The 19850-nt window shown below is 37.1% G+C and overlaps 2 protein-coding genes across 4 annotated transcripts in view; one reads left to right on the top strand and one right to left on the bottom strand.

The window, feature by feature from the left end:
• The window catches only part of PPP1R12A (protein phosphatase 1 regulatory subunit 12A), a 152814-nt gene that overhangs the window by 121332 nt on the left and 11632 nt on the right, over window positions 1-19850 (bottom strand). The window lies entirely within an intron of this gene.
• On the top strand, window positions 6455-15603 carry LOC132499015 (uncharacterized). Its single transcript, XM_060113318.1, has 3 exons — window positions 6455-6516; window positions 6691-6805; window positions 15154-15603. Exons 1-3 carry the CDS (start codon window positions 6455-6457, stop codon window positions 15601-15603), a joined length of 627 nt encoding a protein of 208 aa, XP_059969301.1.

Below are 19850 nucleotides of genomic sequence, written 5' to 3'. Positions count from 1 at the left end.
GGTTGTCCACTTACTAAAAATCTTAATTTAACTATTCAACCTGTATACCTATGCACCAAATAAATTAGGGAGAGCAATTTCATAATGTCCACTTCTATTCAAAGCCCGAAGATGAAGTCTTTGAAATTGGTCACTGTGAAGAGAATTCTTCATACCATTAAACATTTCCTGAATATCTAGCAAACAGTATTCTATGTACTATGCTAGGTGCTCAGGCTACAAAAACAAAATTATGGAACTTATATTTTAGTGGAATAGGCAGTCAAGTAAATAAACAATTACAGAACTGTTACAGAAATATGCAAGAGTTCAAGGACAACACTCAAGACGGCTCTAGATCGGGAACAAGTTAGGATAAGCTTCTTGGCAGAAGTAACTGCTTGAGATACCTAATCACATGAACCAGAAAAACAGAGGTCATCTTCTGAAGTGAAAACTCACGAGTAATCATGCTCAAGAGTCAGCTTTCTCTAGAGCAATTGATCCTGTTCAGGAGGGTTCCTATAGTTTTTGAAGAACAGTTGAAAGCTATTTGGATTGCTGACATGACAGTTGAAGGGCATTTGATTTGTTCTCAGTTCTTAATGATTATAAATAAAGTCATTATAAAATCTGCATACGAGTTTTTGTGTGACCAAATGTTTTCACTTCTCTTGCAGAGGCAAAAGGCTTGCTTTAACTTGCTCCTCACTTTTTGGAGTCATTACAAGAAAAAAAAAAAAAAAAAACAGACAGTTCTTGGTGTACTCTGATGCTTTTGCAAAAATGTTCCTATAAAAGGGTTTCATCTTCAAGGAATTCATGGAAGAGACTCTGACAAGTACAGATTTCTGGTAACTGACTATACTGCTGAACTGAATGAATAAGCATTTTCAGAACTCTAATGGAAAACTGATGAATTCATAAAAGGGCTAAAAAAAGGTCAAGATGGAAAAAAAATTAATTACATGGGACTGAGTGAACTGATGAGGATGATTATAATTTTTGTGACTTTCTGTTTGAAACATAAAAAAAAAAAAATCCCACAAGGACTCAGAGGCAAAAGCTATACAAATCAATTTTCACTGCAAAGTAAAGGAGCTGTTACAGTGGAGGATTACTGGACTGAATGTCAATATTACGACATAGTATGAGTGTGTTTCGTGTTTGGTAATTGCAATCATTGTTGCTTTTGTTGTGGTCACCCATTTACAATGCTTGGTGTCAGTTTATTTATCTCTTGTAAAAATAAAATACAGTGTGTGTGTGTGTGTGTGTGTGTGTGTGTGTGTGAAAAAGAAATACCTCTATTTCACCATAAGAACAATGTTTGATAAAGTTTTTGGTGGCTATTAAGAAGGTCCCTTCTAATTCTATTTGATAAGATTTTTGAAGTACCTAATCTTTTTTAATCAAAGATTTGTCTCTATTTTGTTCATTATGTATTTTCTACCTTTTCTTAATGTGATTTATTATGTTGGTAGATGTTCTAGTATTGAATTTTCCTTGCCTTTGTGAGATAAATCTTATACGGTTGTGATGTATTATGATTTTAAACATTATTTGATTCAGTTTGTTAAAAAAATTTTATTCAACATTTTTACATCTCTTTTTATGAATGAGTTTGGCTTGAAATGTTTCCTTCTTGTATTATACTTGTTTGATTTTGGAATCAAAGTTTTGGAAGCCTCATAAGTTGATGAGTTTTATTCCTTTTCCTCTTGTTCAAAACCTTTTGAGGGCTTCCCTGGTGGCGCAGTGGTTGAGAATCTGCCTGCCGGTGCAGGGGACACGGGTTCGAGCCCTGGTCTGGGAAGATCCCACATGCCGTGGAACAACTAGGCCCGTGAGCTACAACTACTGAGCCCGCGCGTCTGGAGCCTGTGCTCTGCAATATGAGAGGCCACCATAGTGAGAGGCCCGTGCACCACGATGAAGAGTGGCCCCCGCTTGCCACAACTAGAGAAAGCCCTCGCACAGAATTGAAAACCCAATACAGCCAAAAAATAAAAAAATATAAAAATAAATTAATTAAAAAACAAACAAAAAACAAAAACATTTTGAATAAGGTCGAAATCATTTATTCTTGAGGGTTTGGTAGAATATGCTTATAAGACAATCTGGCCCAGGGATTCACCCACCTCCAGAATGGGTTTTAACCACTGATTTAATTACTTTAACAATTAGTGTATATTCTATTTTTCTTGGGTCAGTTTTTATACGTTTTGCTAAAAAATTGTTCATTTTATTTAGACTTTTAATTGTGTGGTTATAAAATTTCATCCTCTTTTCTTATCTAATACATACATGTAAGACTAGAAATGTCCCCCGGAACAGTTTGCAGAACTTTTGATTTGTAGTGTTCTCATTGTCAAAAACATTTTCATTTTAAATTATTTTATTTAAAAATATTTTGTTTTTTCAGCTATACTGAGATATCGACAAATAAAATTGTAATATTTAATATATGTATACATTGTAAAAAAAAACAAACAAACATAGGACAATTGCATAGCTCTCTTAAAGGTAAATACTACCAAGCAGTAATAATAACAGCTATTTACTATCTGAATCTGCCAAAAAAGAAAGACAATGAGAAAGAGAAAAAGAAACAAAGTAAAAATTGGATTTAAATCCAAAGAGAAGCTACTGAATTTTAAAATTAAATCGTTCAACAATTATTTACTGAGAATTCACTATGAGTCAAGCACTATGATAAATGCTTGGGCTTCACTGGTAGATAAATAAATAAACAAATAAACGTATAATTACACCCTAAAAGAAGAGATATGAAAGAACAGGGTGGTAACAGGGAAAGATAGGTTTGAGGAGAATAAGACAGGGAATCAGCGAAGGTCTGCTTCAGAAAGTCACAAAGCTTAATGAATAGGAGTTAGCCAAAGGGTAGAGAGACTGTTTCAGACAAAAGGAAAATGCACAGGGACTCGAGGTATGAAAAAGCTTAGATAATTAAAGGTGTGAAGGAAGTGCAGCTAGAATATTGATGAGCAAAGGGAAGAAACTACAAAAGTCAGCTGATCCTGATAGGTCTAGTTAGATTTGGGATCTTTTTCCCTAACAACTTTGTTCAACTTGGATAGAGTGTCATCTACTTTATACTCATGGCAATTCCTCTAAGAGAGATATAAAATTCAAAGTGGATTTCAAGTCTATAATTAGTGTTCTCTATCAAAAAACACATTTCCTCTGAGCTTCAGCTGTTACTGATAATATCAATACCAATGTTTAGAAACACTGACATTTCCTCTTAAGCCCTTTTATTAGTATTGCATTTTATACACCATTTTTATATAGTATTTCATCTAATCCTCACAGCTGGTCCAATTTTTCTAGCAAATGCTACATTTTTAAAATCTTTGGTTCCTAAATTGAAAAAAAAAAGTACAAGATTCTTATTCTAAATTATAAAATTCAATTCAACAAGCATTTATTTACCTGATACAAAAAAGACAGTTTTCGGGGCTTCCCTGGTGGCGCAGTGGTTAAGAATCCGCTTGCCAATGCAGGGGACACGGGTTCAATCCCTGGTCCTGGAAGATCCCACATACCGCGGAGCAACTAAGCCTGTGCGCCACAACTACTGAGCCTGCGCTCTAGAGCCCACGAGCCAAAACTACTGAAGCCTGCTGCCTAGAGCCCGTGCTCCACAACAAGAAAAGCCACCACAATGAGAAGCCCACGCACCACAACGAAGAGGAGCCCCCCTCGCCGCAACTAGAGAAAGCCCACGCACAGTAACGAAGACCCAACGCAGTCAAAAATAAATAAATTTATTTTTAAAAAGTCAGTGGTAAAATATGGAGGTTGAACTTTCAAAGTAACTTACTCTTTTTTTGAAAGCTTTGCTTCCATGCTGTTAACCTTATAAAGTAATTTTTAACCGGTTCTACCAAAATATCAGTCAAGCAGAACTTAAATTTTTGTATTATTCTAAATACCACAGTGTGGACCTTGATAATAAGTCCACTGGACCTTGATAATTTAAGTCCATATCTTGTTTTCCAGTTTCATGTGTATATGCTGTATTTTATCCTTTTTGCTTTTCAGTTAATCCTTCAAGAAAATGAAGGTAAATATAAATACAATCATGAATTCACAGCTCTTCAAAAGAATGTGTGTGAAACCACACTACACAACTATTACTGTCTAGCTGACACACTTTCTCCTCTACTCAGTAACTCTGCCTTTCCACCCACACATTAGATTTTTTTCCCCTGAAAATCTGCTGGTGTATATCACCTACAAGCAGGAAAGTAATTACCTTTATGTAAAAGTTCTTCCCTTTCGTCCCAATTCTGCTGGAATAGAATAAAATGATTCCATTTACATGTAGTGCTTAATTAAACAGAGAAAATGTTCTAAATGACTAAAGTCATATCAGATACATTCATTATGGACCCACAATTAGATATAAACTCAAAGGCAGGTACTTTCTATTTGTCCTCCAACACCTAGCGAAAGGTCTGAAACAGCAGTTACGCAAATATTAGCTCCCTTTCCCTTTTGGTAGGAAAGGCTGTACTAGGTCCTTTCACTTACACTACCTCATTTCATCCTCCCAGAACCCTGCTACAGAATATTATTATCCTTACTTAACAGACTCTGAAAAGGGGAAAGGACTCCAATTGTAGAAGTTCTTCCTTCTATATTTTACTAGCTCTCTATTTTTTCAAAACCTACACCACTCTACAATATAACATTTTATGAAGCAATTGGCTTAAACTTTAATAAACTTGAAAATATCTGCAGACTTCACTTGCTTCATACTCAGCTTTTTGAAAGGCAAATAGCTCTAGGTACTTAAAAGGGCCAAATAAAAGCGTGTGGTATAGATGTAAAGCAGAAAGCAAGGTGAAAAAAGAACTATTGTTTAATTCTTCAAGACACATTGAAGCATCTTCACTTTGCTTGAAGTGAATACCAAGACCACCCAAGTTTAAACACAAATACAAAAACATTTCCAAAACCTAAAATAGCAAAAATTCATGTTTGAAAATCCACTTTAACACGTTATGCTGTAATTCAATTCACAGATGGCTTGGCTAATCTTTCTTCCAGCTGCCATGTTACCAAAATAACCTTTCTTCACTAATTCTATTCATGTTTTACTACAGCTATTATATTCCTGCTTGGTATACTTAAAACCCATCAAACAATTTTTACAGGTCATTCTGCAAATTTCTGTGTAAATATTCTAACAAAATAAAATTGAAAAGCCCACTAATCTAAAGATAGCACCACTAGAGCTTAATAATATAAATTGAGAGTATATAAAAAATACACACAAACACAGACATACACCTATGCAAGGTAGAGGGACTGCAAGGAAATTCATTAACATAGAGTAAAGGGACTACCTTTTTTTTTCCTTTTCTCTCTCACTCTCTCTCTCTCTGTTTTCTTCTTTTTTTTAGTATTTTCCAAGTTCTCTATAGGGCTTATGTATAACAAAATTAAAAAGAAAAAAAGACTAAAAAAAGTGAACATTTAGCAAATATCAGTAGAAAAAAATCAGATAGCTTTTCATTGCTTATTGTATATAAGACTGATTATACTTCATAAATTATCTAAGTTTATTTTTATTCATTCATAATTCAATTTTAAAATGTATTTCATTAATATGTAAATATAGGTTAAAATAATTCTCTGGCTCCTCTCACTCAAGGTCTCTAAAGTGTATTAGTACAGGAGAGAGGCAGGTTGGAGGAGTGTAGCTGCCATTTAGAAGGCAGCCCTTGTGAAAAAGATAACAAAGAGAAGTAAAATGCCTTTTGATAAACTTCCCAATTACCCTAAGAAATTAAGACAAGTCCTAATGCTTTTCTTAGTTCTACTGGAACTCACTGCTCATGATTCTTCATTTATGATAAACATACTTTAGCCTTCAAAGACAGCTAACAACATAAAATTTACCTTCAAAATTGGGGGGAAAATTTTTGAGTGTCCAAAGATACTCAGCCTGTACTAACAAAAAAGATCATCAAGTTTACAATAAAAAATTTAAAGTATAGAATATTTCCTTGGGAGGAGATGAAAACAAGAAATTGGTAAATAGAGCAAGCACCTTCATTCTACTACTGTCTACTTTCACTAATGGTGGATTTAACCTCATTTTATTACTGTATATAAAAATAAATCTATTTTCTTTAAAAATTGGAAGACTGCTATACTCTATAGTGTATTGGTTAATAAGGGTTCATAGCATTTTAAAGGGAGTGATCTCCACTATTAGCCTCAGGAGCAATCAGACTACTTGCTACAGTAAATTTCTGAAAGAATAGAAGGCTTCTTCATATAAATGGGTCTCTGGGACTGGAAATGTTTAGTTAGGATACTAACTCATAATTCATTTCTCTTATATAAAGCTTTCTTTAAACAATGTTAAATTTTACAGTGTCTTGCAGAGTAAAGAGTAGAATCGTTCCTAAAATTTACTTCTATTTAAAACAGGATGATGATCCAAAGCACTGTATTTAACTATTCCAAATCTTCAAAGAGCATAATGCTTGTGGTACTGTAAGTATCAATGATAACTGCCATACCTAAACTAGGGTCTAGTTTTACTTTTATTCCAAAATAGGAAGACAACAGTTAATAACAGAAAACAACAGATGCCTTTGAATTTTCTACTGAAACTAGTAACGGCTTTTCTTGTAGTCTTTTTGTTTTTCATCTCCCTGTCATCCACAGTTCTGTAAAACGCAGAAGTTCTAAACTTGGAATCAGATTATCCAATGAAAACAAACAAGCTTTTAGTAATGGAAAAAATGACTTAACAGAAGAGCAGAAGCTAGCAGAAAAGCAGGTATATGACCCCATTCATGTAAATTGAAAATGAGACAAAAGCATTTAATGAGGCTTTTTACATGATGTCTTGACAAAAGGAACATCTTAAAGAACTTAACAGAATCATAAAATACTAATATAAACCAGTGACCTGTTAGTTCTGTGTTACACTTTAGTCATTATATGTTCAGTTACTATATTTCAGGTAAAGGTATTTAGAACCAAGGACTGATAATTCAAAAATTAACTATACCACTATCAGTCAGGGTCCTACATGTCTTGTCTAATAGCACCTACAATCATAAACAGCAAGCTCTGGGACAATAGAGAATATTAGCTGGCAAAAGCAAACCTTGGTGTTCCCTGGCTGTATAAAGGGAGCTTCTTGGCATACCCCATTGGTACACTTTAGATAACTGATCTACCAGATCTGCTCTAGCCTATCTACTGAACTATAATTAGCCCCAGGGATTCTTCAGGATACCAAGAGAGGTAGAATCTGGTGATTCGAGTAGCCCAGAGGCACTATAGCACAGTGTTCATGAGAACAATGTTGAGTCAAGATCCAACTCCCAGCTCTGCAATGTATAAGCTTTGTTGTGACTTTGGAGTCACAATTGCATCTCATTTTCCTCATTGGTATAACAGAAAAATAAGATTAAAAATATTTACCTCATATGATTGTTGTGAGACAATATAACTGCCTAACACAGTGTTTATTATATAGTTAAACATTATTTATGTTTACTATTTATTATTCCCATGAGATCAGTCCCTCTGAAGATGGAGAGATGTGAATTCCCACACTTTTTATAAGAACCTGTTACAAACTAAAAGTTCTATGGCCTAACCATAGCCTCTGTTTAATGTCATATCATTTTCAAAATAAAAAGGGGAGGAATCATTTTGTAAACTGACAACAAATCATATTTATCATTTGGGTGGGACTAAAGAAGAGAGGAACTTATTGGGCGAGAAAAGGGCCTATGTGAGTTAGTCTAAAAGACCCAACTCAAACAGAACTGGATGGAATAACTATGACAACAATTAAAATGAACCTTCAAAGTACATTTCAAAATATAATATCCATTAATTACTTTGTCCTAAAATTTTTTTTTTCTGATCTTTGTAAGAGCTACACAAAATTAAAATACTTTAAGTCTTGTTTACTCCACTATGAATTCCACTCCTTAAAAACATGAGTTAAGGGCCTCCCTGGTGGCGCAGTGGTTGAGAGTCCGCCTGCCGATGCAGGGGATACGGGTTCGTGCCCCGGTCTGGGAAGATCCCACATGCCGCGGAGTGGCTGGGCCCGTGAGCCATGGCCTCTGGGCCTGCGCATCCGGAGCCTGTGCTCCGCAACGGGAGAGGCCACAACAGTGAGAGGCCCGCGTACCGCAAAAAAAAAAAAAAAAACATGAGTTAATGCATTAGAACATATGAGAGTTAATGCATTAGAACACATGAATAAAAAAAACAACCCTCCAATTTTGAGGGTTAGTCATTGTACAAAGCTGAATACTATCAGTTCAAATTATTTTAAAATTTCTCAATTTAGTATTCACTATATGCAACTCTATTAAAACAGAGAATGTAGCTAGTGGCTAAGAAAGTTAGTATTACTGACTTGGAAAGCAGAAAAAAATGTATCAATTCCTAACTTTTTATAACATCCAATAAAAATCACTTTGTAACTTTAGCAAAGAATTCTAAAGATAAAAATGATAAAATACTGATCCAAAACCCAACTCTTTCTTGGTAAATAGGAAACCTACAGTATCAAATAAAATCAAAGGGAGACTGGAAGGAATATTTTCATCTCTGAGCTAAACTACTGAAATGGCTTCCAAGCTGCTATTTTCCATAACTATCAAATAAATTTCCTCCAATGGACCTTAATTCATTCACTCCAGTGTTATATTCTTTTTTTTTTCTTTTTTCTTTTTGCGGTACGCGGGCCTCTCACTGCTGTGGCCTCTCCCGCTGCGGAGCACAGGCTCCGGACGCGCAGGCTCAGCGGCCATGGCTCACAGGCCCAGCCGCATCGCAGCATGTGGGATCTTCCCGGACCGGGGCACGAACCCGTGTCCCCTGCATCGGCAGGCGGACTCTCAACCACTGCGCCACCAGGGAAGCCCCCAGTGTTATATTCTTTACTGATTTATATACAAAGTCTATACTTCTAGGCTTGCTACTATGCATCCTCCCAATCTTCCTTCACAGGCTATTCTCCATTTCCTAAAACTAAACCTCCTTCAGGCCCAAAACCCTGACTGCATTTTCATCACCTGGGTTCAGCTCCTTCCTCACTCGCCTCCTTCAGCACATTTTAAAGACTGTGAAAAATTCTACCTTACCTTTGTTTTATGAATCATCTCAAACATACAAACCACAGAATTCTTACACCCTCTCCCACCTAGAATACCTTTTAACATCTTGTAAAATACCAGTGTTCAACTGAAGAGCCATCTGAGAAAAGATGTGTTGTCTGAACAATTGCAATAGCCTCTGCAACTGGCCTCCTGGTAGAACTCCCTCTTCCCTCCTCCCCCACACCTCAATCTTTTCTATAGGCAGCAGTTGTCTCTTAAAAATGCAAATCTGATTATATTAAGGCAATTAAATATCTCCAATGCATTTCCAGAGCTCTCAGTATGAAATGGATTTAATAGGACTTACTGGGTCCTACTAGATCTGACCTAGACCTACCTCTCTATACCTCTTGTGGTAACAATTCTTCTCATCAGTGTGCTCTGGTCACACTTCCGTTGGATTCTTCCTTGGGCCTTGCTCCCTCCCTCCTTCCTATGAAGGGCTTTTATATGTTGTTTCCTTTGTCCAGAACCTATTCCTCAAGATCCTACCCCTCCACTCTCTACCAACGTTACCAAGTCATACCAATTCATACTTCAGCTCTCAGTTCAACCATCACTTCCACAGAGATCCCATCCAAACTCTCAAAACCTTTCGTTCCCTTTATTATGTATTTTTAAATGAAATATATTTGATATATACAATATTTTATGCTTTTCAGTCAAAATACTCAACACTGATTGATCATTCGATTAATGAGAGCAAAAGTTTGTCTGTATTCCTTAGCTCCTAGTACCAAGCCTGGCACATACAAAGAACTCAACAAACATTGTTAAATTCATGAAATACTCATAGTTCAATCACCAACTAATCAGTATAGCAGAATCTCTGCCCTCTATAAATATAAATTCTAACAGTTTTATAATGAATCAGTTTAATAAGGAGCCTCAGCAGTCTCCTGTGAAATTTCAGCTTTAAAAGATGTAGTAATCCAGAGACTCCCCTGGTGGCACAGTGGTTAAAGAATCCGCCTGCCAATGCAGGGGACACGAGTTCAATCCCTGGTCCAGGAAGATCCCACATGCTGCGGAGCAACTAAGCCCGTGCGCCACAACTACTGAGCCTGTGCTCTAGAGCCCATGTGCCACAACTACGGAAGCCTGCACGCCTAGAGCCCGTGTTCTGCAACAAGAAAAGCCACCACAATGAGAAGTCCATGCACCAAAACCAAGAGTAGCCCCCGCTCGCCACAACTAGAGAAAGTCCAGGTGCAGCAACGAAGACCCAACGCAGCCAAATATAAAAAAAGGATTTTAATTAAAAAATATTGTATTAAAAAAGATGTAGTAATCCAGAGTAAATGTTTCCATTGGTATTATACATGTCTAACCTAGAAAAAGATAAAACTTTAAAAAATATTTGAATTCATTTGAAATCTCACATACTTCTTATACCAGCAGTGTATAAGAATTCTGGTTTCTCCACATCCTTCTCAGCATTTAGTATTATCAGTCTTTTAAATTTTAGCCATTCTGGTGGCTATGTACTAACATCTTACTGTGATCTTAACTTGCATTTCTCTGATGAATGATACTGAATAATTTTTTGTCATTTAATACCATTTGAATATTAATGGTGAACATTTATCACCATTTGAATATTTTCTTTTGTGATGTGCCTGATTGTGTATTTTTTCTTACTCATTTGTAGTTTAATACATACATACACACCCCTGAATGTAAGCCCTATGTCAACTGTGAGACAAATATCTTCCCATTCTGAAGCCTTTTGAGGGACAGAAACTCTTCATTTTAATGTACTCCAATTAATCAGTCTTTTCTTTTATGGTTAAAGATTTTTGTGTCCTGTTTAAACATATTTTCCCTACCTGAAGTTTATAAAGATATCTTCATATGTTACCTTCTTCAATATCTATTATTATGTATTTCACATTTAGATCCACAATCCATCTCAAATTGATCTTTGTGTATGGTACAAAGTATAGGGTGTCAACTCCTTTTCCACATGGATAGGTTGACTGAGTTCCATTTATTTTCCATCAGAGTAAATAAGTCCTCTCACCTGTCTGTTCTTTTTTTTTTTAATTTTTATTTTATATCAGAGTAGGGTTGGTTAACAATGTTTGTTAGTTTCAGGTGTAGAGCAAAGTGATTCAGTTATATATATACATGTATCCATCCTTTTTCAAATTCTTTTCCCATTTAGGTTTTTATACAGTATTGAGCAGAGTTCCCTGTGCTGTACAATAGGGTCCTTGTTGATTACCTATTTTAAATATAGCAGTGTGTACACGTCAATCCCAAGCTCCCAATCTGTCCCTCCCCTCTCACCTTTTTGTTCTTAAAGATTAACCTGGCTATATCTGGCCTTTTTCATTTATATATCAGATTGTCATTTTTCACACACACACACACACACACACACACACACAACTAGGATTTTGGTTCAGCTTGTGTTGAATCTGTGATTGGTTTGGAGTTAACTTCTTTATAATAGTCAATCTTCCAAACCATGAACATGGTATTATATATCCCTTCACTTATTTAGCTCAGAGGTTCTCTGAAACCCTTACAGGAAGTCTGGCAAGGTTAATACTCTCATTCTCTCACAAGTGTATGGTGGAATTTTTCAGAAGCTAAATATGTGAAATCACAACAGACTATGTGCAGAAATAGTTACGAGAATCCATTTATCTTCTATTAAGCAAGACATTAAAATCTGCAAAATGTAAAACAATGCCCTTCTTAATTAAATTTTTTGACTTGAAAAATGCTTATCTTTCATAAACATGTTATTTACATTGGCATATGAGCTATTATTTTTAAATAAATAAAACTTTAAAGATTTTTGAGCTTTACTTTCTAATTTGTTAAATACTGGAAGACAGCCAACATAAACAAAAAAGGTCTTTGGGTTCTTCACTATTTTTTTTACATTAAAATAATAATAGACAAAAAATAATAATAAACAAAAATTTTAATATTATTTTATTGAGTTAATTATAGATTCACAGGTAGTTGTAAGAAATAATAGAGATATTCCTTTGCACAGTTTCTCTTAATGGTAAAATTTTGTGAAAACTGTATACAGTAACATTATATCCATGACATTGACATTGATATAATCCATCTGTCTTATTCAGATTTCCCCAGTTTTACTTGCCCTGTTTGGTGCAGTCTGTTCTCAAGTTTTAAGAGTATAAAGGGGGCCTTGAAACAGAAAGGTTTGAGAACTGCTGATTTAAGATTTAACGTTTATTTATGCTTTTTCATTTTTAGAGATTGTGCATTTATACAATCGATATTTGCTTCTTTATGAACTCACTTATTAATTCTAGCTTTGTCTTCCTCATTTCTTCATAATACATTATTTAGAATGACAGAGTAGGTATGTTTGCTCAGAGGCACCCAACCCCACCAGCTACTGTTGATGACCTCAGATGATATATGAATAACCTAAGGTGGATCAATTGGTCCCTTTCCTGGGAATCCGGAATTAGAACTCAGAAGGAGATCAATCTCTCTGGATATCTAGACCAGATACAAATTCTGAAATTGTTGGTGTCCTTTTATTTTGCCTTCAGAACTGGGAAAACAAGAAATCTAGTTTGCTGTAAAAAAGAATAAAGTGGATTTGGCGGAAACAATGATGAGAAACTTAGGAGACTTCCTGGGTTACATACACTTCCTGGCTCTAATTCATTCCAGAAGCCCAGACTCTATAAGACATCTCTATAATCTTACAGTGAATTACTTTATTTAGGCTAGTTCCAATGGGCTTTTCTTACTTAAAACAAAGAATCCCAACTAACATGTGCAAGAGGTCTTCTACCACTTTCCTACTAGGGGCTCTCCTAATACCACGGGTAAGTATGTGGATTTGAAAACTGGCTCCCTTTTTTTTCCAAGGGGCTCAAAAGAAAATAGTTGAGCCGATGATTTGGGGGTCTTAAGGTATATGAAGAACTGCAACTGTGTGTATATAATTATGTATACATTTGTTAACAAATCTAGAAAAAGGACTGGAATATAGGTTTTCCTCAGTAGAAATAATTTTATTATACAAAGCCATTCCACCGGTAAGTAATCAAAAAAAGGCTGTAACTGGTAAGATCTGCTGAAACAGTAGACAAATCTCAAACTGTAGAACTAGACACAGTTCTGCAGATGTGATCTAACAGTATAAAGGAACAAATTTTTTTTAAAAAATCTAGACTACTAATTTCGCTTTACACTGAATTAGTACATTTTAAAGTGATTATACTGTTGTCAGACACTAGGCTTCCTTTTACACTTTCAAGCAACATTTTTCTCATGTTTGTCAAAGATGGTCTCTACCAACCTATAGCCATCAATATTTTAATGCAGAATTTTACATTAATATCCATTATCTTTTCATTTTACTGTTTAAAACCTACTACTTCACGCTTTCTAGAGTTCTCTCTCAGCTTCTACAGTTTAATCTACTAAAATGTTGAATAAGATAGGGTCAAAAACACAAGGACCACTACACTTTATTCCTTCCTCTGGGTTGACACTGAGTGATTAATCAGTAGACTGACGTGTATACAGTGGTTCATCCAGCGGTTAATCCATCCAATCCTGCTAATATTCATGTCAGATTTTTGTCATGTTAACCGCAAAGATCTAACAAGAGCCTGTCCAAGTGCTGTACTACAAAATCAAGCTACACTAGGTTTGCAACATTTCCCTCATTTGAACTTACCAACCTTGTCAAAAAAGGAAGTAAAGATAGGTCAACACAAAACTTGTTTTCAGAAAACTCAAATGGGCATCTAGTGATCAACATAACCTCTTCTAAAACTATACGCTTAATAATGGATATTAGAATTCTGCTGGTTACAGTAGAAGACCATTTTTAACAAATGTACATGTAAGTTAAGGGTTATGCCATCAGTTATTTCCTTCTTCCTAGTCTTGCTCCATTTCACAACTCTTAAAAGCCCTCTTTTCACTGTCTTCAAAAATATTTTCACAAAATTCACATAACTCTAAGTTTCACCATTCCTGATGCTATTCTTAGAGATTTAAGGCCATTTTTTCAATTCATTCTTAAAACAGATATTCATCATTAAATTCATCATTTTCATATTCATATAAAACAAGGCAAAAGAGCTCACTGTATAAAAATTGCTTTTCTAGGGCCTCCCTGGTGGCGCAAGTGGTTGAGAGTCCGCCTGCCGATGCAGGGGATACGGGTTCGTGCCCCGGTCTGGGAGGATCCCATATGCCGCGGAGCGGCTGGGCCCGTGGGCCATGGCCGCTGAGCCTGCGCGTCCGGAGCCTGCGCGTCCGGAGCCTGTGCTCCGCAACGGGGGAGGCCACAGCAGTGAGAGGCCCGCATACCGCAAAAAAAAAAAAAAAAAAAAAAAAAAAAATTGCTTTTCTATCTTTTAAAATCCCTTTATTCCTCAAAACTATCTGCTTTTTTGGAAATTATGCTTATCTTTTCTTGGTAGTCTACGTGCCAAAAGCTTCAAAATACATCCAACTAAACCCCTAATTCATTTTCTTACTTGTAAAACTCTCCCAAGGTGTACATCATAATGACAATCAATCTTTCCGTATGAAATAAAAGGTTCAGAGAAAAGACAGGCATAATATAGAAATAAATATTTAAAACACCAGCTTCCTTGAGTGGACAAAGACTAGCAAACTAACATTCATTATGTCAATGTCTCTATATTTAATCCTGAATACATTACTGGAAGTAGCCATTCAGGCATTTTTCTCCAGTTCAGATTCATCTTCATCACTTTCTTCTGCTTGTTGTAAAAGATTCAAAGATGACATAATCCAGAATATCCATAACCATTAATAGTTGGGGTAATTTCCCCAGATTTTTTTCTATGCAAACAACATTTCCCTCCAAATAGAATCACATTATACATACTGTCTTGCAACTAACTTTCCAACACTTAAGTGTAATTTAAAAGGGAACAATTTATGTATCATCAGTCCATTTCACACATAAAACAAACATACACATAATCTCCCCCCACTCCCCAATAAGACTGGCTTTAAATGTCAAGGGTGGGTTAAAAAGCGGAAAAAATGCCACGGTAATTTTGAATTAAGGTTTAATATATATAGTAACCAGGCTCGCCGCGCCACTCCCCACTCGCAGCCCCATGCCTCGCTCCTCTCCGACATAGCAAAAATATCCAGCCCTATAGAGACTGAACGGTGCGTCGAGTCTCTAACTGCTGTTTTCCAAAAGCATGCTGGAAGGGATGGTAACAACAGCAAACTCTCCAAGGCCAAGTTCCTTATCTTCATGAATACAGAGCTGGGTGCCTTCACAAAGAACCAGAAGGACCCTGGTGTCCTTGACCGCATGATGAAGAAACTGGACCTCGACTCTGATGGACAGCTAGATTTCCAAGAATTTCTTAATCTTATTGGCGGCCTGGCCATAGCTTGCCATGACTCCTTTATTAAGTCAACCTCTTCCCAGAAGTAAATTGGAGGAGTCTTCGGGCTTGGCCTCCAGCCCCACTCCCTTTCCTTCAGCCTCCCAACTATCATCTACCCCTCACAGCCCACACATACCCTGAGCCCGGCGCACCCACCACCCCAAGCAGGCCACTCCGGCTGGCAGTAATAAAAGCATATTGTTTTTTAAAGCACACACTGGAGAGTCAGTAAATTTGTGCAAGGGAGGGAGATGACTGGGAGGAATATAAATTAGATTGATGGAAACAGTTACCAGAAGTTGCAAAGTAAATAATAAAAGTGCATCTGGGGTGTATACATAATCATGATTAACGATACCAACATAATCATCTGTAAATTTCTCAGGCTGATGGAGAGACGCCACTTAGTGTTCATTCATTAAATGTCTATACACCCTACTACAGTACTGTCATAGGCTCTGAGGACACAGTCAGCAAGACAGACAAGGTCCTGCCTTCACTGAGGTGACCTTCTAGTGGGGGAAACAACAAATGAATCAACAAACAAATAAACAAAGAACTATGCGGGTACAAAAACTATATAATAACCATTTCCTATTTCACTTAAGCTAAAACAAACCCAGTGATCCTTGCTCAGGGTCAAAATAACCCACACAACCTTTTTGTAGAACTGCTACTTTTCTCATTACCTGTGCAACTTTAAAAAAACATTGGGGCCTCCCTGGTGGCGCAGTGGTTAAGAGTCCGCCTGCCGATGCAGGGGATACGGGTTCGTGCCCCGGTCTGGGAGGATCCCGTATGCCGCGGAGCGGCTGGGCCCGTGAGCCATGGCCGCTGGGCCTGCGCGTCCGGAGCCTGTGCTCCGCAACGGGAGAGGCCACAACAGTGAGAGGCCCACATACCGCAAAAAAAAAATAAATAAAATAAATAAATAAATAAAAATAAAAAAACATTAAAATATGCAAAAAAGTCACAAATACTCAAAGCAACTCTAGTAATATTTTGAGCAAAAAAGAAAAAATATTTCAATGTATAAGTTTTTTAGTTAAAGCTAATATTTTACCTTTATTTTCTCTGAAAACACAGCTTACTAAATTTAGAAACTGAAAAAAGTTAGAGGATTTTTTTTTTTTTTTTTTTGGTTGCACTGTGCAGCTTGCAGGAGCTTAGTTCCCCGACCAGAGATCAAACCCGTGCCCACTGCAACGGAAGCCCAGAGTCCTAACCACTGGACCACCAAGGAATTGCCAGAGACTGTTGAATGAATTCTTTTTTTTTTTTTTTTTTTGCGGTACGCGGGCCTCTCACTGTTGTGGCCTCTCCCGTTGCGGAGCACAGGCTCCGGACGCGCAAGCCCAGCGGCCATGGCTCACAGGCCCAGCTGCTCCGCGGCATGTGGGATCTTCCCGGACCGGGGCACGAGCCCGTGTCCCCTCTTGGCAGGCGGACTCTCAACCACTGCGCCACCAGGGAAGCCCTGAATGAATTCTTTAACTGTACAATTTCTTAGCAAAATCCAACATGCTCTGAGAAATGTACTCTCACCTCTCATTTTAGCCTATGACCTCATTTTCACAGAGCAGCACTTCAGGCAATGGAAGACTTTTAGGTTGTTACAACTACCACTCCTTTATTGCTCTCCAACAGTTCTGTGCTCTACCGCTCCACATCCCCATATCCCTAAAAAGACACACTCTGCCCTCCTCCACAGTATCATAAAAATAAATCTGACCTTACTTAAAAGTTCTTAATTAATTCTTCTGAAGTGAAACGCAAAGAAAATCAAACACAAAACTTTGCATGTATTTTTGGACAGTTCACCAAAGCCCTAAAAACTCTAATCACGAATCCTTATCCCGTGGTTTTCCTGTAGCCTCGTAAATTCTTTTCTATTTGGTATTCAAATAGATCTAAGAAAATAGGCTAACTCCAAGACAAAACACCCTCCAAACAAGATTTTTATACATTATTTATAAGTAGGCCACCTCTCCTCAATAGCCTACATGTCCTTTAGCATACCTTTCACAGTTGATTGTAATTCCTTGCTTACTGCCTGTCTCCCCCAATAGCATTCAAATACACTCTGCTCCTGACCTATACAGCAAGCACAAAGTATTTACTGAACGACATCCAGTGAAAAGCACTCCATTCACCGAGTCATCCAAACCGGAAACCAAGTGCACCCACATCTTTGCCTCTATTCCCTCACTTCAAACCCCTTCCAATTCCTACCAATTCTATTTCTTAAATATGTCCTGAGTTCATCTACTATTTACCAACTTCACCTCCACTAAGCTAGCTCATCTCTTAGACTCCTCAAGTTCCTGAACGAGTCTCCCTGCCTCCAGTCTTGTCCTCTTTTCAGTTGCATTCGCCACGCTGCAGCCAAAGTGATTTTTCTTAAAGAGAAAATTTGACTGTCTCATTCAACCTGATTAAAATCCTTCAACACTTCTACACACCTCCAGCTCTTTGCACATACTACTCCCTCTCTCTGAAACAGTTTCCGGCACCCTCCCCTCCCTTACAACTTTGGCTAACTTTTACTCATCACGCAGCAGCTTAAACAATAACTTTCTCCAGGAAGCCTTCCCCTTCCCCAAATCAACTTCCACACCACTTTGTACTACAACCATTACATATCATTACACATAACTGACATAAATGTATAATTTCCTTATGTTTATCTATATACCCTAATACACTGCAAGCTGTGTTAGGGCAGGGACAATGACTGGCTGTCTTCTTTGTCATCATAACTACAGAAACGAATACCAAGCCTCTGCCACTGCCTCCATTTTTAGTGGTGAACACTGATAAATACCTAATTTCATTCTTTAAAAATACAACAGCCTATTGTAAATTAATTCACACATTATATAACAACCCATTCCAAGTATATAATTAAAAGGTTTTGGTATATCCAGTTGTGCAACCATCACCACAATTAATTTTATAACATTTTTATCAACCTAAAAAGAAATGCTATACCAATTAGCAGTCACTCCCCATTCCCCCTCAATACCTCCAGCCTTTGGCAACCATTAATCTATCTTCTGTCTCTATAGACTTACCTATTCTGAACATTTCATATAAATGGAATCCTACAATATGTGGTCTTTTGTGACTGGTGTCTTTCACGTAGCATAATGTATTTAAGACTCATCTATGCTGCACCAGGTATCAGTACTTAGTTTCTTTTTACTGCCAAATAACATTCCACTGATTTCAGTAACAAAACATACCACATTTTATTTATTCATCAGCACATTTTGTGCTGTTCCCACTTTCTGGCTATTTTAATAATGATGCTATAAACATTAACATACATGTTTTTGTGTGGACATATGTTTTCAGTTCTCTTGAGTATACACCTAGGAGTAGGACTGCTAGGTTATATGGCAACTCTATGTTTAACCTTTTGAGGAACTGCCAGACTGTTTTGAAAGTGGTTGAAAATGGTTGCACCACTTTACATTACCACCAGCAGTGTATGAGGGATGGAATTTCTCCATACCCTAGTCAATACTTGTTATAATCTGTTGTTTTTATTATAGCCATTCCATTAGGTGTGAAGTAGTACCTCATTACGGTTTTGAGTTGCACTTTCCTGATGGCTAAGCAATTTTACTCTAAACTCCATGAAGGTAGCGTTGATATCTCTTTTGTTTAAAAGCATATTCCCCCCAGTACTTAACAGTGTATGACACAAAGTAGGCCTTTAATTCTGTTAAGTGAATACATAAAAAGGTAGTATGGGTTTGGGAGTATTTCTTTTTCAGGTGTGCATGTTGGAAGCGGAAGGAGTAAACACAAGAAGACCCTGAGATTGTAGTTTAGTAAGTGGAAGACTGACAACATCAAAAATAAGGTGTAGACGCAGTGGTTAAGAATCTGCCTGCCAATGCAGGGGACGCGGGTTCGAGCCCTGGTCTGGGAAGATCCCACATGCCGCGGAGCAACTAAGCCCGTGAGCCACAACTACTGAGCCTGCACGTCTGGAGCCTGTGCTCCACAACAGGAGAGGCCGTGACAGTGAGAGGCCCGCGCACCGTGATGAAGAGTGGCCCCCGCTCGCCACAACTGGAGAAAGCCCGTGCACAGAAATGAAGACCCAATACAGCCAAAAATATAAATAAATAAATAAATTTATTTATTTAAAAAAATAATAAGATGTAGATTATATAAAAAGGAGAACAGATCATATAAAAAGAGAACAGTTGAAACTCTAAGAATGAATGATATGGAAAAGAAAAAATAGACACACAGAGAACTTTGGAACATTCTTCTTTAA

This window comes from Mesoplodon densirostris, chromosome 11, assembly GCF_025265405.1.
Source record: "Mesoplodon densirostris isolate mMesDen1 chromosome 11, mMesDen1 primary haplotype, whole genome shotgun sequence".
In the NCBI taxonomy this organism is placed as follows: Eukaryota; Metazoa; Chordata; class Mammalia; order Artiodactyla; family Ziphiidae; genus Mesoplodon; species Mesoplodon densirostris.
This window is presented reverse-complemented; position numbering and strand designations above follow the sequence as displayed.